This window comes from Cygnus atratus, chromosome 6, assembly GCF_013377495.2.
Source record: "Cygnus atratus isolate AKBS03 ecotype Queensland, Australia chromosome 6, CAtr_DNAZoo_HiC_assembly, whole genome shotgun sequence".
Taxonomy (NCBI): Eukaryota; Metazoa; Chordata; class Aves; order Anseriformes; family Anatidae; genus Cygnus; species Cygnus atratus.
In genome coordinates, this window is record NC_066367.1 from 40,196,522 (window position 1) to 40,217,870 (window position 21,349).

Sequence of the window (21,349 nt, forward strand, 5' to 3'; positions counted from 1 at the left end):
GAGGAGATCCAGTTTATATACTGGAAGATGAGGTGTTTGGAAATCTCATTTTAGTTTAAAAATCTATTACAGAAAATTGTTTTATTATGCACATTATATTAGTATAACCATACATTATATATGTGTGTGTGTATAATGTTATTGTATTATAAAACCATACCAAGATTTCATATTTTCCCTGATTTTACTTTTCCCTTCATACTATTTGATACAAGTCACAAAATAAAAGATGACAGTAAATAGGGAGAAAGAAATTTTTTGTATTAAAATTAGTCTGATAAGTAAAAACAGCAGCACAAAAAATTCCTCAGTTTTAATTTAGCTACTGCTGAGAGATAAAATTCACTTGTATTTTATTATTATATTATTAGTAGACTCTAAAATCTGAAGACTTGATTGTTTGGGTGCTACATATTTTTTTCTAGGTAATATAAGAGTAAATAGACAAAAGAATAAAGGTTGAAGTTTATGCCATTAAACTATTTTCTCACAGGTTCCAGCAAACCTTCACCAATTTACATCAGTTCCTACTCCTCACCAGCAAGAGAACAAAATAGACGGCTACAGGTAACTCTGAAATTTTATTTTGAAATGATACTGATAAAAAGACTCAGCCTATGGTGTTTTAATGGAACTTAAAAAAGAGTTTGAGTATATTTTGTAATATCAGAGTGTTTTGGGTAGAGTGTATCTACACCATTTTAAATTTGTTATTAGGCATTACTGTACTTAAAAGTACATAAGCTATTGCCAGTTTATTATTTTGTTTTCTTTTTATAGTCACGTATTTTAGTGACTAACTGTGTTTTGTTATGGTTGGATCTGAGACCACTCTTGACAGATGTTTTTGGTAGCTATGGTCAGGTTCTGTATTTTTTATGGATGCTCTAAAAATAGTACTTTTGGAGAGCTACTAGCTTCCTCGTGAATGCAGGAGGAGACATGCAGGTGGACTGAGAAGTTTTTCCTGCATTAGATTCATTTAAGCCTTAGCTACATTCCACGGAGTTTTGAAATATTTGTTATTGTCATTGTTGGTAGCGCTACACTAAACTTTTTAGGGAAAGGTTGTGTATAATGCATGAAATGTTTGAAAACAAGTATTTTCTCTGTTAATTAAAATTTTAAAAATTATTTTTCTTCCACTTTGTCAACAGCATCAGCAATTGTATTACAGTCAAGAAGATACCAACAGAAAAAACTATGATGCATACAGGTTATATTTGCAGTCCCCACATAGCTATGAAGACCCATACTTTGATGATCGAGTTCACTTTCCTTCTGCTTCAGATTATACAACACAATATGGACTGAAATCAACCACAAATTATGTAGACTTTTATTCCACCAGACGATCTTATAGAGCAGAACAGTACCCAGGTTCACCTGACTCCTGGGTGTAGCATCAAAGGAAGAAAGCAGTATATTTCTCATCTTGTTTGAGAAGAAATGGAATTGCCTCATTTGTTGCTTTGGTTATGAAATGTGAAAGTGAAATAAAAGAAGGAACAAGGAAGTGTTTTGGTTTTGGAGGTTTTGTTTTGTTTTTTTGTTTTTGTTTTTTTGAGTGAGGAATTGTGAGGAAGAAAAACTGGAAGGGATGGATTTTTTGCTCTGTTTAGATGTTAGGTATAATTACTTGTAGTTCCTGTAGCCTGGTGAGGGTGTGGGCGATGTGATGAAAGGTTTGAGAATTGAGTAAAATGAATTTGGAAAGTGTGTAGGTCAGAGCAAATTAAAGCTGATTTTTTTATGTGAATAAAAGTCTTGTTCTGATAGTTTGTACAGAAAAATAAAACGGATGCCCTTGTTTTATTGCTATTACTAAATGTCAAGATTGTATGCTATTACGTTGTGTAAATTTCTTTCATTGGTGTAAATATGAAAAATGCCATGTTGGTTCAAAGTGCCATCCATTTGTAATGCAGTGTGTCATTTTAAAAGGAATTTGAAACATCATGCACAAAAAAAAATCCAAGAAAATGTTATAAATTAAAAAAAAAATTAAATTAATAGTGTAATTTTGAAGCACAAAGTCTAGTTCAGTATATCTACACCTCTCCCATTCCTTGTCTATTTCATAAAAAACTTCACTGCCATTTTCTATGCACACGGAAGAACAATAAATATGGAAGTCTCATCCATGGAAAGTTGTTCCCTGTTCTTTTTATTATTATTTTCTGTGTGGTATTCAAAAACAAATACCATGAATGTGAAGTCTGATCATATGTTTTAAGCAGGTTAAATATATCAAAACCATTTTGGCCATTCAACAGTGCATATATTCCAAATTTGTCAGGCTGGCATACCAAGGTGTGAAACTATGTACTTCCCTCCCTTTAGTCCCTAGACTAGTATTTTTACTTTAGATGCAGGTAATCAAGATATTTCAGAACGTTATCATGTTTTCTTCCCACCACTTCTCTATTCCTCCCCTTCCTCCTCCCCAAAAAATTAATATCTTCTTGCTTTCAGATAAAGTGTAGTCTCCACGTTGGCTAAATTCTCCTTGGATTTATTTATAATTCAAATCATTGAGTATTTTAAGTAACTACATCGTGTACGTTCCTCATTCTGCAGAATCTCTTAACTTCATAGTGCTCATAATTATTGTTCCCCATCGTTGCAATTTTCTTCAGTTTCCAATATTTGCAAATATCCTGATTGCATCAGTGAAATGATAAAAGGTAAGCAGAACTGCTCCAAGTTTAGATAACAAGGCAATTTTTCCGTACTTGGTTGGGCTACCTCTGCCTCCTGATTGTACAATGTGTAAGAAATTAAGGGGTAAACAGCCCAGTAAAAGTAACAAGTTATAGCTTAACTTTTTACACAGCTATGACATTCCCCGATGATTGCAGTGTGATGTGTTGTTGAGGATTGGTGCTGTGCAGATTGTGCCCTTTCCTTCCTAGAAGACTTTTATTTTTTTTCCTGTTAAGGGAGAAAATAGTTTCTTTTACTTCAGATTGAGTTTGGCCAAATTACTCTTACAAGAAACACTGATCTCGCATCAAGTTTTAACTACCTTCAGAGTCATGTACAAGCTTTGCTACACAGATTAATGCAGATCACTGTTGATTATCTATCTGGTATGCCTATTACCTACTAAAGGTGAGCCAAGTATACTTAGTTGGTATTTCATTGTCCCAGGAAGATTTAAATTGGCTGTAGACGATGCAATAGTAGACTGACAGGATCATAGTCTGTTCTATACATAGAAAACACATAGCCTGTATTTTCTTCTTTGAATCTGCTAATACCTCTCAAAAAAGCAGGTAATCAATGCAATATAGCAAACAGCTGTATGAAGGAATGATTTTTGAGGCTGTTTAATTAAGATCAAAAGCAACAAGACTTGGGACATCACCCCATCTTCTATGTTATAGCACATCTGTTTCATTACATTAATTTTCTTTTGTTTTTACCAGTCTTAATTGCTTATATATTTTTTACACATTGCATCTTGGTGCTATACTCATTAGAATTATTATGTTAGTTAATTTCTCTTTACATGCAGTTTCAGACAATGTGTGAAAGTGGAGAAAAATAGGGCACAATTTAATTTCATTGTTCATTTTCACAGTGCAGTCTGGATTTGGGCCTATTTCAAAATGTCAGGAGCATAAACATAAGGCAAATGTTCTTAAAATCCACTGTATTCACAATTTTGCATTCAGATTGATAAGCCAATGAGGAAGATAAAAGATTGTTTGTTTAACTTTCAAAAAGTCCATGTCTTAAGACAGGGTAATGCTGATTTGGAAGTTAAATAGTAATAGCACCCTGGAAAATGTACTTCTCTATTTCCATACTTAATCTGCAAATGGACTGAAAGAAGAAGAACTAATCTGTATCAAAATCGGGGAGTTAAATAGTTTAATATTAGAACAGATTGAGAAGATGTACAGTGAGACTCAACAGCAGCCTTATACTTGTCCTTTTATGTAAATAACTCCCACAGAGGACAATGAAAAGCAGCACTGACCTCAGTGAGACAGTTATACTCACTAAATGCTGGCGAACAATAGGAAACAAGGGCTTAAATTAACATCTCTGTAATTCCCTATCTTGGATGGGGGAGGAGGGGAGAAGTGTCACAAAATGTGCATTAAAAGGAGATTAATCCTAACGGAATTAGGATTATTGTTTAAGTGGCCTCAAAAAAAATAAATAAATAAAAATCCAGACCCTGGTCTTTACTCCTGCCTGATTAAGAAGTGTCCTCTGTGAACAATGTAGGAAACTTAAGTTATACGTGAGTTCAGAATGCTCAGCTACCACACCTGAAGTTTTAGTGAATCAATGTGGTCCCCTTTCCTCGGAGGCTGCATCCGATGTTTTGACCACAGGCGTTTGCTCTGGTCAGCTGGGGATCTTGGCTGGTGAGCCACTTCTGCCTGACCGGGGTGTCACTGCTGCACAGAGTCCCCTGCAGATGAGCTTGCATGTAAGTGCTGCAGTCTTGCAGTGCCTTCTAAAATTTCTCCTGCATGCTCAGATGCATGTTTTGGCAACATATCCTGAGAGAAAAACAGAGCAACTCCACTTACCGTAGCACACAGCTTTAGGATATCTCCTAAAACATTAATTCAAGAAATATGCATACAGCTATTGCAAGAACACCTAGCTGTGGCCTGACAACATCAGAACAACCTCATGAGTACATGTGAATTGCCAAATGAAATGAAACATTTATTTGCCATACCCACATTACTTTATGGGGTAGCCAAAGAAGCGAGACATGGATGAGCCTGACAGGAGCAGAGATGACCTATGCAAAAAAAGTTTGCCTAAAAGGAGGACCATAAACATTCTAGAAAAAAAAAAATGGTCTTCAGACTATCAGTGCTGACAGACACTTGTTTAGTTGAAGAGAGGACATCCAATGACGCTAGTCATTTGTACATTCTGTGTTTGAGTTTTCATAAGACTAATAAAAGGTAACAATGTGAACATCAATTTAATTAAAAAAAAAAAAAAGCAAAAACCTGGGTTTGTGGCCATGGGTAAATTAGGGCAGCTGTGAACAATAATAAATAAAGGGATTAGAAAGAAAGCTGTCATTCTGAGAACACTGGAGACCCGACATCTCTCATAGGTAGCGATGGGCAGGGAACATGGAGGAAGCTTCATACCACGGCACAAAGCAACACGAGGCTGGTGACAGAGGAGCTGGCCAGGGCCAGCAGGAAATGCTCTTTACCAACACCCAGCCCCTGGTGGCTGGGAGAGGCGTGCATCTCCCTGCGCACAAAGACCACGACAAGAAACATGTAACCCTTATAAAGTTTTGTCACAAAATCATTTATATATAGATATATGATAGCTGTTAATTTGTATCTTCTATGAGGAAAGGCTTCATTTCTGGCTTCACCACTTACTTTACTCCATCAGTCCTTGGAACTGGATGATTACTGAAGTATGGCTGCACTGCTGCTGTGAGCAATGTTACTTCTAATTGATCAGCACCTGGGGAGGCGCCTTTCCGTCCTGCAGATTTCAAAAGACACCAGTCTTCATCAACAAGTAAATGGCCCTTTCTGGCAAAGCAGAGCTTGAAAATAACTAGCATTGAGCCGATGCTGCGCCTGCCTGCCTTCCGAGCAAACCTTGTCCTCTGCAGGCTGTGATCAAGCTGAATGCCAGCACAAATACAGTGGCATTAGGCATGGGCAGACTTCCAAAAGTCTAAGATATACAGGACTATAAACACGCTAAGAGGAGAAACTGCTATGTTCCTCCTATAAACTGGAAAGAGCAACAAAATTATTCATATACTTAAAATATGCAGTTGTGCTGTGTTATATCCTGTAGCATTAATTCAACAAATTAGGAATTAAAACTTGGTTAGGCCAACTGTACTAAAATTAGGTACTCAGAAACTTTTACATTGTAATGTGGTCTCTATTACAGAGATCATGGGAAAAAAAAAGGTAAAGCAGGTAATTTTAAAGATGATCTGGGGTAAGCTAGGAGAAGGTATTACACCTTTTGAGGTTCATGGAGATTGATGACAGGAATAGCAATATTTTTTTCTGTGCCTTTTTTTCAGACACAAGTAGCTTAAGGTTGCTGGGATTTGAGAATGGAAAAACTGGCTGCTGTTTATGTGCAGAATAAAGCTATTTTTTTTTCTTTTTTTCTTTTGGCAAGCGTGGCATTCATGGGCAGCAATCATGATGTCTTGAAAAATATGTTAGCTACAAAAGCTAATTTCTAAAAAGTTTTAAGGTGTTTTTTTGTTTGTTTGTTTGTTTCAAGTGTACAATGCCTCATTCACTAAGCCTTCTGCTGTTTGGATAGTTCATTGTACATTTTCATTTCTAGCAGTCTTCTTGTCTGTTTATTCAGTGTACTTCCTGATTAAATGTTCATAACCTTGTGAAAAAGTTGACGATGGCTGAGTGAATTTAACAAGTCATCCAGAATCAACCATATTTCTACATTAGACTGCCCAATGTACATTTAAAAGAAATTGATGTTTCACTGAGTCAAACCAGGTCATATTATTATCAAGCATAATTTGGAGATTAGAGAGTTGAAGTAAAAAGTTATATTCCTGTGTGATACTGTTTGCAATTTGAACCTTGCCAATTTCAGCTGATGGCCACGGAAATCCTTTTCTCTAAACTAAATCCATCTCCCTTTTGTCCCTGAAGTGATCTGATTTTTTTAATAAACTCTTCATATTCTAAAAAAAAAAAAAAAAAAAAAAAAGTTTGTCTTTTGTTACAAATTAAATCATTGGTTCTGAGTTCAGTCCCTGGTAATCTCTTTTTTTGCTTTAGTTATTTATAGGTTTAAATCAGCGGCAGCTAATCATTTATGCTTCAGGAAAACTGGAATTATAGGAAGTATGAACACGAGTACAGTTGTGTTGTATTACCACGTAAGGTGCACAAGTTTAATATCAAACATGAGATTTCCATTCCTCAAGCTCCTGAACAACTCCTCAAAGGTAATATAGACATAGGTATTTCCCCACCAAAGAATTTAGACTCCCTAGACCTAATATTTCTTCAACTCAAACAGAGACCGAGTGAAGCTGAGCACCCTTTCTGCAGGCATTACTGCTACTACTAACGCCCAGTGCCTTGCTCCAGACAAAAGGCACATTCCTTCCCCAGGCTCCTTCCAGCTGCTGCCAAAAAGACAGCAGCAAGCAGGGCCTGAGCATATTTGACATACTCCTCAGACTGGTCCACGGGACAACCTCTCTTCATCTCTGCTTGGGTAATTATTTACTGCCACACTACAGGAATGTAGAAGAGAGCCATGCAACTCGTCCCTTCAACCATTAAACAACAACAAAACCCACAACAGTTTAGCAGAGTTCTAAAAACAGCACCAAGGCTACATAAACATCTTAAAGCACTTGTCTGCAGAGGGGACTGTTGCCAGCATGGTTGAAATTACATCACATGCTTGCATGGTGAGCATGATCATAGTAGCCTTTATTGATTATGACAATTAGCAAGCTCATTAGTGATATTCCCAGGTTGTTACTGTAATGTGACAGCCACTCATGTTTTGCCTGGACTCACAGTGGCAGTTTAAAAAAAAAAAAAAGCTCACAGCTGGGCTTTGATTTGTGGTCATCCAAAGCAGCTTAGTGCAAATTAACATGAGTTCCTCTTTTATATATTCTTCCTGGATTCTTACTCTAGGTACTGAGATGTACTGCTTTAATCATACGGGTTAAACATTTTTACGTCTTTTTTTATCATGTGCTACTACATTACATTAAAAAAGTCCATTAAAATAGGCCTCTTTTATCTGAAGACTATGTAGTTAAGTCTGCCTGTCTCATCAACACCTTTGTGCATTCTGTCATTAACCTTCAGGAGGGAAGGTGATAAAGAAACTGAGTTTGCTAGTGCTTAGGTTAATGACCTAACGTGAAATACAGTTACTAGAGATCATGAAAGCTTAAAAACATCAAGAGAATGAAAACAAATCTTTTGAGATTCTTACTGAGATTTATCTTTTTTATGTAGGACACATTAAGTTTACTCATTAAGCAGATTAAGAATAATTATTGAAATTCCCAGTATGTAGTGGCCATTATGATAAGAATCAGTAACTTTGATGTAAATCACTTTCTCATTTTCTTGCTTTATTTTCATCGTTACCATTCGTGAAGCTCTTTGTTTTTTTTTTTTTTAAGAAAATATCAGAACAGCAACCATATTTATCATCTTTATGAAAAAATGTAATATAAACACAACCCAAATACCTCTATAGAAGGAGATCTGTCTAGCTCCTGAGCCATGTGTGTTTTTACACACATTTTACACATTTTATGTTGGGATATTTATTTTATCAATGCGTTTTTCTCCTCTTCTTATTTTAGTTTGATCATCAGACTATATTTTCAAGTGTTTTTCCTCTGATTAATAAATAGCACAGGGACTGAAAACAAAGGGCTGTGTCAAATGGGCTGTGAACTTCTAGACTTGGTTACATAAAATTATCTCCTGTGGGACAAGGTCAAATCAAAGGAAGAAACCAATCTAAATCTACTGTTTCTGTATTGGTGTATATAAAAAGACTGTCAAAAATTTTATTTCGGCTTTGTTGTTTTTTTTTGTTTGTTTGTTGTTGTTTTTTTTAAAGCAAAGTAGTCTGTGTGTTCTGAATATTTTTACAGGTACAATTAATAACCTGTTTTTAATATGACAAAAATATGCAGCAGTGATTATTTGTTTTAAGCTAAATTAAAATTTGGCCATGTCTTTCCCCATAGGAGCTGAAATATTACGGAAAACGATATGGTTAGCACAGCATGATCGATAAACATGCATCTTCACTAACTCAATGTGCCAGTTACAATCTAAGGAGGAGGAAAGGGAGATGCAGTTTGAGGAGTATATGGCAAAACAAAATGTGGGTTCTTTTGAACTGCATGGAAAACATACCCGTTTTTCATCTTTCCAGACAGAAAAAGGTTATCTCCACAGCAGCTGTAAAGAGCATTGGAATACAGCTTCCTGTTTCTGCATAAGGACCAGCAAATACCTCATTTTCAAGCAGATAAAAAGAGGAAGAGAGATTGTGCATAAGCCTTAAAGTACTATTTGTTCCAGTATAACACTGAGGCTAGTGTTCAGGGACTACTGCATAAGGATAGCATTCACATATTTCTAGAAAACTCTTTCCATTGGAACCAGCCTAGTTGTGTCGGTTTTGAGCAACAACTGCAGGCTTCAAATCAAGGCTGATTCATTCAAACTGCCAATTTTCATTTTAAAAGGACCTTTCTAAACACAGGCAGCAAACAAAGAATATACAAACACAGACAGCTCACTGCTTTTCCCATTTCTGTTTTCTCGTAGAGACAGAATCAGCTCTCACCAGTCAGAAGTCATGACTTTTTAGCATCCATGTATCAGTCCTTGAAGTCAGGAATTCCCTCATCAGTCCAAAACCGTATGTTCTTCATATCCTATTTTTTGACTGTCTTCCTACCCCACGTTTTCCCTACCGTTGTGCTTATATATTCGTAATATATCACACTTAAAACCAAAAGAAAACAAAAAACGTACCGTGACAAATAAATAGCGCATAAAATACTAAGCATAGCCAGCTTCCGTGTGCTCCACTCCACCCATACAGCTATGATTACAATTTTACATGCAGGATTGAAGAAGTGTTGAGGAACAACACAAGCAACTATTTTCCTCATGCAGTAAGTGACCTCTTAAGAGAACTCGTTAACCAAAGCACTTGGAGACTAAACCTTTCAATGTACGCCCCTTTTTCTACTCTCAGAATATCAGAAAATGTATGCTCTTTCCATTGCCCATTTTGGCACAAAAGAAGCAAGGTCACAGCATAGATTTAATTTCAGGATAACTATGATTTTCCCACTTTAAAAATGTCCATATTCCAAGTTAACGAAAGGACTTGTCTGGTCTGAAATTTCTTCTCGATCCATCAACTGTCTTGTATTTACACCCCAAAACAGTAATCAGATAATTAAATAGGATTTACAGCCAATGGGTTGTAAATGGGTCTCGATACTGATCATACCTGAGCTTGTAAATGATAAACCACGGCGGCTTTCTTTTTCACTAAAGCTGAGATACCTGCTTTCTTGTTTTTAAAGTGCAAATACTTTTTATGATTAACTTACATTCTTCCCAGCTCTTCTCGGGCAGCATCCTTTTCCTCATGCTAAAAGGAACAGTGAATCAGTAGACTTCTGGTCTCCTGTTGAGAAAAGGCAAACCACCCAAAGCACAACCACTCCAAAGAAAAGCAACCATGCTCAGCGGGATTCCAACATTCTTGCACGCCCTACAACTGGCAGGCAAGTTATGATGAGTTTTGTAAGGTTGATGTTTGCATGTCTTTGTATAACCAGCAGCACCTCGAGCAACTCAATTAGTAAGACTCATACGAATGCTTGCTCTTGTCCATATGCAATTCTTTACAGACATCCATGGTGTTGTCTAAGAAAGGGCTTCAGTAAGCTCAAAACCAATGACATACTGCTTCAGGAAAGAATACTTTCAAAGTGACTTGCTAGCAAAGTCACTACGCTGTATTTTTCTCTTACAAACTAAGCCAAATGAGATAGCCACAGCACCACACCCCCAGGTGCTGGCTGGCCAAGCCCACCCACCGATGCAAAGTTTGTTCAGCTGAGCTTGTTGCTCTTGTGGCAGTAGTTCCCAGTTCCCAGCGAGCACAGCCAGAGCCATGTCCCAGCCGCCGATGCTGTGCACCCTCATGCACCTTCACCAAGTTGGGGCAGCCTGGCAGGAAATGATGGGGCGGCCCTCATAGCTGTACTGGTCGCCAGAAGGTGAGACTGCCAAAATTCCTTCAGTTCGCATGGGATAAACTCCTCCCACTTTGCCAAGCAGACTGTAGAAAGGGAGACTTGAAATGGCTGGGTTTTGTGAGCCTAGACCTACAGCAAGAGGTCTGATGCCTTGTAGGCCAACTTTTTCAAAGGAATCAGTTGCAGAGGCCTCAGCCCTGCTCTGAGTACTGAGCAACGTTCACAACCATTTTCTGTGAAGCAGGTAATAGCATTTTCCAAAGCTAGAACACAATGTGACTACCTTATGTATGGCATTATAGAGCCTGTAACACCTGACCGTAAAATTATTCAATTTTCTGTTACATTGCCAGGGGAAGATGTCAGTGGCAGAGCAGTCTTCACGAAACTCAGCCATGAACTTGCAGGAAATTCTAAACTGGAGCATGCTGCTGGCTGAATTCTCTGAGCACCCTGCTGTTAGCTGAGGATTTGAATAGTGTCAGAGCCTGGATCCAAAACTCAAGTTTTTAAAAGATCTGCACTTCTGATCATCAAGGCAGATTTGAAATTGATTTGTCAGTCACTGAATCTAGGAAATGCAAGACAGAAAAACGTCCAGCGGTTCAATTTCTTTCCCAGCCAAGCCCCTAAAATATGAAAGTGTAGTATAAGGCTGGAGTACATAAAACACTGTTTGCAGTATGATACTACTTCCTGTTAGGGAGAAGACCTTGAGCTTTTACCTCAGGCAAGACTAGATTAGGAGTAAGGCAATGTTCAGAGCATTCCTGCAGGGGATATGGAGAAACATCTCTTCAAACACATCGTGGAGGTGGGAGGAGTCATAGTCTGCAGAGAAAAATGGAAATCAGCAGCAAGATTCTTCATTTCCTTACAATTACCATCACAGAGATATTTTTTACAATTTGTTTCGTCATCCATGGATGCCATTATGTTATTAGAGATTTGAAATACCTTATATTTAGATGAATACAACCTACAGAGCATTCATCAGTTTTAAATGTACATAGTTTCAAAAATATGAAGTTTACTTTTTGCTCTTATTAGGTGTTCCAGGGTATCAAAATAAATAAATAAATAAATATGTTTACTTAGCTTTCTTTATGGCATTTTAATTAACAGGAGGGTTGATAATTATACCATAATTAGACTTGCTCATGCAATCATCCTAGCTATGCTATTTTCATAAAACCTAATCAGATGTGTTTAAAACTGGAACATTCTAGAGGACGTTCAGATTAACCCAGAAAAACAATTCTGATCAGCTTTTGTGAATATGATGTAGGACAATCAAGTCCATCATCAGTTATATAGCTTCCCACACCAGACATCTATTCTGAAAACATACTGAAAGAAAAAAAAAAAAAAGCAGACTTGCAAAATAATGAACAAAACTGACAGACGTAATACAGTAATACACAGACATAGATCAGGTACTGTACAGACAGCTTGATCCATTAAGCCCCTCCTCAAGTCTGTGTGGGACTGTGTGTCTGCACAAACCTGGTACAAGTTTCAGTAAAATATCCAGAATAAATTATTGCCCAGGGTAAATGTGACTTTCAAAAGCCTGTCTCCTCAATTTTGAGAATAAAACAGGGAGACCTCTGAGACTTGTCTACTTTAATTTCAATCTGCCGTAAGCATGATTTCATTTATTTAAGCATTTTAAAATAGTTAGTGCCAAAACAAAGCACTTGCAGTGCTGCATCTCTAAGACTTTCTATCAGCTATTTCAGCAGCTAGAGCATACAGGGTAGGTGAAAAGCAATAGCATATATTTTCCCAATGAAAATCAGATGTTTAAGTCTTTATAAAACCTGTAAACCACCTACAGATTAAGTGCTGAAACACAAGAAACTGAAACACAGTCATACTTTATTTTTCCCTTAACCTTGTATGTTGTCAAGGAAGGTGCTTGAAGGAAAAGAATTCATTCAATTTTTCTAACTTCTGCATATGTTTAGTAAGTTTATTCAAAAAGTAACTCAATGCTTTGTGAGGTTTTAGCATAATTCAATATGATTATTTTACCCCCTCTTACTGAACAGTTACATACTCTGTGTAACTTTCTGGTAAGAAGAAGAAAAAAAAAGCTGAAAAACAACATGCTTTCATTCTTCAGTGGCTTAAAGCACTCTCAAGGCTCACGTTTTCCCATGCAATGACTCACATCTGGGCTGAGACCAAATTCAGAGTTCCAATATGGATACAGCACTTTCTAAAAAGATACTGGGCGTATGAAATCAGAAAGCTCTACTATATCAGCAAACTCAACTAGAATGCATTACTTAATAAAAAGCATTGAATGATATCAATCACTCTCGTATGTAAGTAACAGTGTGGCATTTGACATGTTATTTCTGTACTATACCCTCCACTTAAATGCAAGTTCGACAATAGAGCTTATTGCAGTAAATAAGCTTCATGTGCTGCTTAAATCAAGTTTTAATAGTAATTGTTTTGCTATTGAAATGAAGGTTAGGAAAGGCCTATTCATGATAATATACCATCACTCCTCTGTATACAAATGCATGTCAGGTATCCCTCTAGATCAGAGAACAGCAGGCTCTGCTGAATCAAATTTATATAAAACTAAATTCGAATATAAAACTAAATTCAAATGAAGGAAGCCATAAAACAAAACCTATGAAAAAACATTATGCGTTACATAATCCAACCTAACACAACCTTTCAGAATTTGTCTTCCTATTACTATGTTGGTCGAAATTGGGTCTCATTTGTACTAGTCATAATTATCCTTCAAGGGCAGAAAGGTAAAATCATAGAATCACAAAGTGGTTGGGGTCAGAAGGGAGCTCAAACCCACCCAGCCCACCACTGCCATGGGCAGGGATCCCTCCCACCAGCCCACGCAGCCCAAAGCACCACCCAGCCTGGCCTTGGGCACTGCCAGGGATGCAGCAGCCTCAACTTCTCTGGGCAGCCTGGGCCAGTGCCTCACCACTCTCTGAGTGAAGAATTTCTTCAACATCTAATCTAAATCTCACCTCTTAGTTTAAAACTGTTCCCCTTGTCCTATCACTAGGACATTCATTTTCAAAATGAAAATAGCCAAAGCATAAACACTGGAAAACAAGCAAGAGTCAGAAAGATAGTGTGCAAGATTCAGGATCTGAGCCTGAAAAAAGCATTCTTCTAATGTGAGCAAGTCAAAAGACTGTTACTTAGATGCATCCTTCAGGCCCTTGTCATCTCACCTTGTCATCTACCTGTACAAAAACACCCGCCACAGCGGTAGGTGTGTGTGGAGAAGTTGCCTTGTTTCTTGGTCAAAAAAGGGTCACAAAGGTCAGTGGAGAGCTGCAAAATGTGGAATTTCAGATCAGATCAGCACCATCATGCTAGAGTAATTACAGTTCATGAGAGAAGGAAAAAACATTTTGGACAACTACATTCAGTTCAGACTAGTTCTTAATTTACATTGATTTCACTTATCTCATGATATTAGTATGTTGCAACTTTCACTCAGGAAAGTACTTATCTGGCTGGAGGAGATTACAGAATACAAAGGAGATTTAAAAACAGACTAACACGCTTACACTGGATTGTAGTATGTGTCTTACACTAAAGGGAGGAGGGGCAAAACAGGTTACAGTTGTGTTGGTAATTTGTATTGCACATCAATCTGTCTCCTCATATGTGCAACTGGAAATGCTGTAATGACAAAACGCTTTTATAAAACACCGACTATGAATTCAGGGACCCCAGTTTGGGAACTATACCTTTAACCCACTTTGATTCTTATTAAATATGTAGCTTTTATAGTATGGAACTCAGTGCAGGCTGCAAGCTCTGTCCAAGAAACTGGGTAAATACCCAAATTGTTAACTGAGCTTCTTGCTACTGCTAGCAGTGCAACTTCTGTATACCCCAGACAGCACATGCATGTCCTCAGACTGTAACATGCATCTATACAAAAACTTTGTAGGGAAGTTAGGAAACAATAAAAAAGTATTATTGTGGAAAAGAAGATCAACATTTTTATTCCTATTTCTACTGAAATTGAGTACTTTCACACAAGTGATTTTTTTTTTCATTAGTTACTGAAGATTGGGAAAAGAGCATGCCATATGAAAGTTTTACGTGTCACAGCTAATGTGCAGGCTATCTGAAATTTCTAGGGTGGGCTTTCATCAGTTCATCCAATCTGATCACTAACGGTGAATTTTTTGGATTCAGATATCTATCCATGTGTTAGCTGAAGGCCTAGTGAAGCACAACAGAACCTTCCAGTAACCAGCAGCAATGTTACCCTAGGAAATTAAATGGCCGAAGTTCATAGCTCCATCAGTGGAACTACTAGGAGGAGGGTTAAGCATATGCACAGAGCAGAAAACCAAACATTTACTCATCCACTGTGAAGTTTGTGGCTCTAAGTATTTTAAAATAGGCTCTTTCCCTATAGCAAAGGGATTTAGTAATTCTAAGAACGGTGATGATTATCTGTTCTAAAACACATTGCCAGTAAGAATAGCAAGAAGCTGCACATTGTATCTCAAGTGACACGCTGGCTTATGCAGCCAAACAATTAAGACAACAGTTCCCCTTGTCTGTGGAACCTCTCCAGTTAAAAATATATAATTTAAAAAAAAAAAAAAGACCTAGAGCAAAGTTGAAAGAGAAAGTTGAGGATTTTGTCACATCTAAGCGAGCTCTAGAAGGGGCTGTGAGGACAAGAAATACTATCAGAACAGGAGTGCTTTGTGGAGTTTGATAAAGAGAATGCAATGGCTTCTTTAGGATACCATCATATGTAACTGCCCACTCCATTGCTGAACGGGGGCATTCATACACAATGCTAAGGTTTTGGTTCTCTTTATAAGTTCAAAGCATTTCTTTTTGCTCAAACTGCATAAAGAGTTAACATGTCTCCTACGCATTATTTGAAGATCTGGGGAGTGCTGCCACAGAGCCGGGGCAGGCGGGCTAACACGGACAGATGGAATTTCAGGTGCTGATCACTCACTCCTCTTCTGAACAGTGGCCAGGAAAAGTGCACACTAAGGCAGCGTTTACTGGGAAGGTATGCTATTAAATTACAAAAATAGAAAGAAAGCTCTCGCTGCTGTGGTTAGTCTAGGGAATAAAAGTAGTTACAAAAGAATGCAGCGGGTGTGGCAGTAGCTAATAACAAGCAGGGTCGCAAAGCTGTCTGGTACAGCTGCGTGTAGGCAGTTTGCACAAGGAGCACTTACCCACCACAGGAAGAAACAAAGTTTAACTTCTCATGGCAGAAGACATCAACAGTGCTGTAAAAAGCAAAGCAGGCACTGCTCTTGAGAGAGCAGGGCAGTAATGCTTCCACAGACATCCCAAAGGCAGGACAAGTGTGTCAAGTCAGCCAGTGCCCTGGTCTTAGCCATGAAGGCGACCACTCCGTGAAAGAGTCCAAGGGCAGGCCGATAATCACAGGCACTCCATCGCCTTACTACTTAAGGGTACCCTAAATACTGCTAAACATCTTTACACATACCATTTCTTTTTCATATTAAATGTCTCCTTGTGGTCTGTTCTATTTTACATGAATTACATGAAAAAGAATAGTTCAAGCAGCAAGATACTTAGTGAGATAATTTCTAGCTAGTTCTTTAAGGCATATGTAGATTCCTTTTTCTTGACTAGGAGGAGTATGAAATGAATTATATCCAAGTGCATCAGCACAAAGCAATTACACGTTATGAGAAGACATTGATCTGCATTAGGACTAAATGCAAAAGATCTCCCGCTAATTACAAAGACTCATAATCAAGTCACAGCACTGAATCACAGCTCATTGACTATGTCCTAAAATTATTCAAATAGTTAAGTAAATCCAGAACCAGCCGGTGCTTCCCCAGATTGACCAGAGAGGTACAGGAAACTGAGATCATCATAGCACCTGAAATGCTGACTGTTGACAATTTTCCCTCTGCATAAAAATCAGTCCTAAATGAGTACATAATATGGGAACAAAATATATATTTCTCCAGCCTGGCTGTAAATTCCCCAGCACTCCTATTGATCCAGATCCTGTTTAAAGCTGCTACTCATCTGGAGAGGTTACTAAGATGTTGTGGAAGAGATTTATCTAATTCCAAATATTGTACACAATTATAATCCCAAACAGTGAAACAGGGATAAGGCCATCCACTGACTGTCAAAAAGGCATTTATTTTGAACCTGTCTAGCTTGCTGACATTGTTATACATTCAGAGAACGGTAACTAAGAAAGAAAATCTTTTACATTTCATTGGTATGCTAACCTGTAGAGTCCTCTGCTCACGCCTGACATAGGAAGGCCTACAAAGGAAATTCCATTATAACCCAACTGCAATATCCATCCTGTTCTGTTGTTCACCAGTTATGAAGTTTGACAATGAAGCTTGTAAAAAAGACTAAGAAAAGCCACTCTCAGATGTTCTTTTTCAAACTTTTCCCACATAACAAGTAAACTTCTGAGACCATTTGCTTGAACAAGATTGAAAATGACACATTTGAGAACATACCTTAAACCTAAGAAGGTAGTTCAGCAGAGCCTACTGACTTAACTAATTGCTCAAAAATGTATGTCACTCTGAAAACGCCGTGTCTCCATCTATTATTTTGCAGACTAGGCTGCCACGCATTTTTCTTTGCTTCAGTGATTACCTTCCTAATCTAAGTGGTTTTAAACTAATGTTCAAGATACAGCGTCAGCTAATGATCACGACCATAAAAGCTGTTTGGACCAATGTTTCAGAAGCTGTTGTGCAAGGAGCAATAGGGACAAACACATTAAGATGAAGATTTCTCTGTAAGCAAGCAGCATGAAACTTACCTAGTGATGCACAGGGTTCTAAGCTGTGTACTTTGGAAAGCCTGTCTGTTACAAGGTATGAAGAGCTGGGAAAGCTCTTTTCAGCTTGCCAGCTCTGTTGGTCCTACAAACGCTAAAATCCTCTTGACCTTCTTGACCACCACCTAGCGGCAGCTTGTCTATACATAGTTACATCTATGAGTTTATGATATACTTTTGTTTCCCCACCAATATAGTACAAAAAAATCCTTTCCTGCACTTTCCAAGCAACATGTAAACAAGATCACAAGGAAAATGTGCTTTCCCAAGACTTCCACAGCCTGCAACCCAAACTATTTACGGATTCCACATGACTAGGCCTATACACATTACTGCTGCATATATGCTGATCCAATTCTACAGTCCGATGGGAAAAAGAGAGGGGTCCCTGCATCTCTGCTTCCTCCTCCCTGCCTTCCGAGTGATTGGCACCTCAGTAGATATACACAACAAGCCACTTTGTACAACAGTGCCTTTGAAAAAGCTAATGGGGTAGCAACTAGAGAGAGACTTGAAATTTACTTGTCCTCAGCCTTGACCCGTTCACTGAAATGAGGCAAGACTGTAATCTAGCTCACAAGGTGAACATCCCCATAATTATCATACTAACAATGGTTATACCAAAACTAATTCTGATTCTTCAGCTTTAGCACTGTTGAATAACTGTTATGACATTCTGTGAAGACTATCAATCATAACATTTTCTTTTTGTTAAACTTCTATTTTTATTCCTCTGTGTATGTACAGCAATCACATTTCAATGCCATACTACTACAATGTTACCCCTGCTATGAACTACAACCAGCCAAACCTGAGCAGGGGCAATTCACAATTCCCTTCCTCCATTTTCCAACTTATTAATGTACTTCCAAGGATTATCACATAATCACTACTGTTTCAGGAAGTTGCTCTTCCAGCAGCAATTAGTGGAGAATTTGAATCAGTTTCTACCCCCTGTGAAAAAGGTACGTTTCTTGTTTAGGCTGGGTTGGGTATGAAGTTACATGTGGTAAAGGATTACCATCCAATCGCTGAATATAACGTGCCCTCTAGTGGCTGGTCACTCTAACACTCGAGTTGCTTTTGTGCACTTACTCAAAGTAGATATGAAGACAAGTCATTTGCAGCTGCCTAGCTCCAAGGAGCTCAGTGTCACTTGGTGCGTAAACCAATAACGATATTAAAATATTTTGCTTTGCTTTCATTACCTACCATTAAGCTCTGTTTTCAAGGACAAAGGCCCAAAGCCATGATCAAGGGCAACAAAATACAGGGAATTCTCATGTTTAGCCTTTAAGAACCGTGCCAGTATCTAAGGAAAGAAGAGTTACTAATATGGCATGTCAGAAATAGTGAAGTCTGTTCAAGGGATCTCATACAGCTCAGTGTGTTGCAATTGAATTATTAGAATTGATTCACTTTTTCCATCACCCAATGATATATATATATATGTATACATATGTGTCTATATATATATAGAAACAAGGATATTTAGGTGGATAAATCACATGATGACAAAGTTTAATCTTTCTAGTCATTCTGCCAACGAAGTTATTTTATAACCAAAAACTAGCCAGAAAGGCATACCTTCTACTTAATGATATTACCCTACCACTTCCAGCACTATTATTCAATGACTGGACGCTTCTTTTTCCCCTGTAGTCTATGAAAATCTTGGTATCCAGATCAGAATCAGGACCTGACCTTCTCAGATTTCCTAGACCCACTGGGAAGAAACAGGTAAGCTGTACAGACATGAAGCCAGACTTCCCACAGATTTTGTAGAAGGCATAATATATGCACATGTGAACAATTACAGCAATATAAAAATCACTGAATATATGGCTGCCTTCAGTAATAGGTCTCCTCTATACTTCAGACACTTAACAATAATGTTCTTTACAAAGCTATTCACTCCGAACTAATACAAAGAGACAATACAAACACAGGACAGAGAAGAAAAAAATTATTTAGAGCGTGTATTAATAAAAAATGAATCATACACCTGCAGCAGAATAATTTTTGTTTCTGTCATGTTCTTGCAGCATCTAAAATAGCTACACTGACTCAATTGAAAAATGTACTACCTATCTGTGACTGAGCTTAAGAAAACAGAAATAATACTTCATCACTCAGTTAACAGATGTGCAAACAGGATTAATTTATATCAGTAGTCACAAGTTAGTAATTCTGACATTTGAAAAGAAGCAATACTGGAGAAAAGGTGGATAAGGAAAAATACTGCAGAGTCATGAGGAATAAATTTAAGAACATAGAGGTATGAATAAAAACCATGATACATCAGGAAGATATTCCATATGCCTATATGCTGAAGTGTCTGTTTTAGACCTGGTCTATGCCTGATGTATAATTTTGCTAGTATCTATTAGCTAGGTTAGATCAAGTAATCAGACTGCCTGCTTGGAAAGACATCGATTCTTAATTCTGCCAAGTAATTTTGTCAGACTTAGCAATCAGGTAGTAACTTGCCTGTGGAGTGCAGATTCTGAAAGAGGAATTGTCATGAAACATGAAAGAGCTCCAAAGCACTGAGAGCACTGCTCAAAGACAATCCTATAACTCTTGACCCTTTACCACAATTTCAATTCTGTGTCTTCCCTCAGGCATGCCTCCATTCTGAATTAAAAAACAAACAAACAAACAAACAAACACCAAAAAAAACCACCAACGTAACAACAACTAAAAACTTTCCAAAAATATGTATAACCACTACAACATAAATTCCATTCCTAATTACTACCACCAAAATAATCTATCCTCAGCATCAGCTGAATATCTGTGAAGCCTCATATCTTTGCAATCAGGACTTCAGTGGAAATAGGACTGAGAATGGCAGGAAGAGATTTCAGCTGCACTATCCTGTGGTCACATTCACACTCCCACATAGACAAACAAGTCTAATGATCTCCAACAAAATATCTGAATAAAGGAAAGTGTTAAATAAAACCAAATTTACATATCCATGCTGATGTTGTGGGTTTTTAACAGTGCCAAGTGTTACTTTTCAAGAACAAAGTATTCTGATAAGTATTATGCAGGTATGATTCCCATTCACAGCAGCTTCTGGTTTAAACATATAACAAGAGATGGAGATACCGTAAACATTGGAGATAAATAAAAAGAAAGTGGGTGGAAGAAAAACAGAAAAAAAATGGTGAATCATACCTAGTATCATAAGAAGTCTATGACATCAACTTATTATTTCTTGTTTAAACCAAGTTCCAAAGATTTTCACAAAAAATAAAATAAAATAAAATAAAATAAAATCTGAAATGATGTACAATGGCACTAAACTTTTGTAGTATTAGTGCTTTAGGCAACACACCAACTCCATATTACATGATTGCCCTATCTGATAAGTTATGCACCAGCTCCTCTCCAAACTATATGGTAAAAAACATTTTCTTTTATGTTGGATATATCCTCTGATTAACCCTCATTAGCAGATTGTACAACATGGCTTTCGTTTTTGCACTCACGATTCCCCATGATGTGACTAATACAGCCTGGGTCACTGGTTCAATTTGCCCCTATGGGTTTAGCACTAAAAGCATAGACTCATGCCAGACGACCCACAGTCTGGATGTTAAGGGCACTGAAGGGGTTGTCTCTGAAAAGCAAAGTTTAAATATCCAAACCAACAGACCCAAACCTAAACCTGTTCGGAATTGCCTTCTTTTAATCAGTTTTGTAGC

At 37.6% G+C, this 21,349-nt stretch overlaps 1 protein-coding gene and 1 long non-coding RNA gene across 9 annotated transcripts in view; one reads left to right on the plus strand and one right to left on the minus strand.

The window, feature by feature from the left end:
* Positions 1–1,798, plus strand: part of PKP4 (plakophilin 4) — an 88,931-nt gene extending 87,133 nt beyond the window's left edge. For all 7 annotated transcript variants that reach the window (XM_050711449.1, XM_050711448.1, XM_050711453.1 and 4 more), the window contains 2 exons: positions 494–567; positions 1,158–1,798. In XM_050711449.1, the coding sequence (XP_050567406.1) occupies positions 494–567; positions 1,158–1,403 (320 nt within the window). In that variant the 3' untranslated portion in view covers positions 1,404–1,798. The remainder of the gene's footprint in view (positions 1–493; positions 568–1,157) is intronic.
* A 138-nt stretch (positions 1,799–1,936) lies between these two features.
* LOC118257722 (uncharacterized) lies at positions 1,937–14,119 on the minus strand. Of its 2 annotated transcripts, XR_004781686.2 has the most exons (7): positions 14,017–14,119; positions 11,518–11,623; positions 10,139–10,215; positions 8,922–9,021; positions 5,385–5,493; positions 4,287–4,523; positions 1,937–2,934 (listed from the first exon to the last, which is right to left on the minus strand). It is a non-coding gene; the product is annotated as an uncharacterized LOC118257722 (long non-coding RNA). The 2 variants fall into 2 exon arrangements; XR_004781685.2 differs by having other exon boundaries at positions 1,937–4,523.
* Between the last annotated feature and the right edge of the window lie 7,230 nt (positions 14,120–21,349).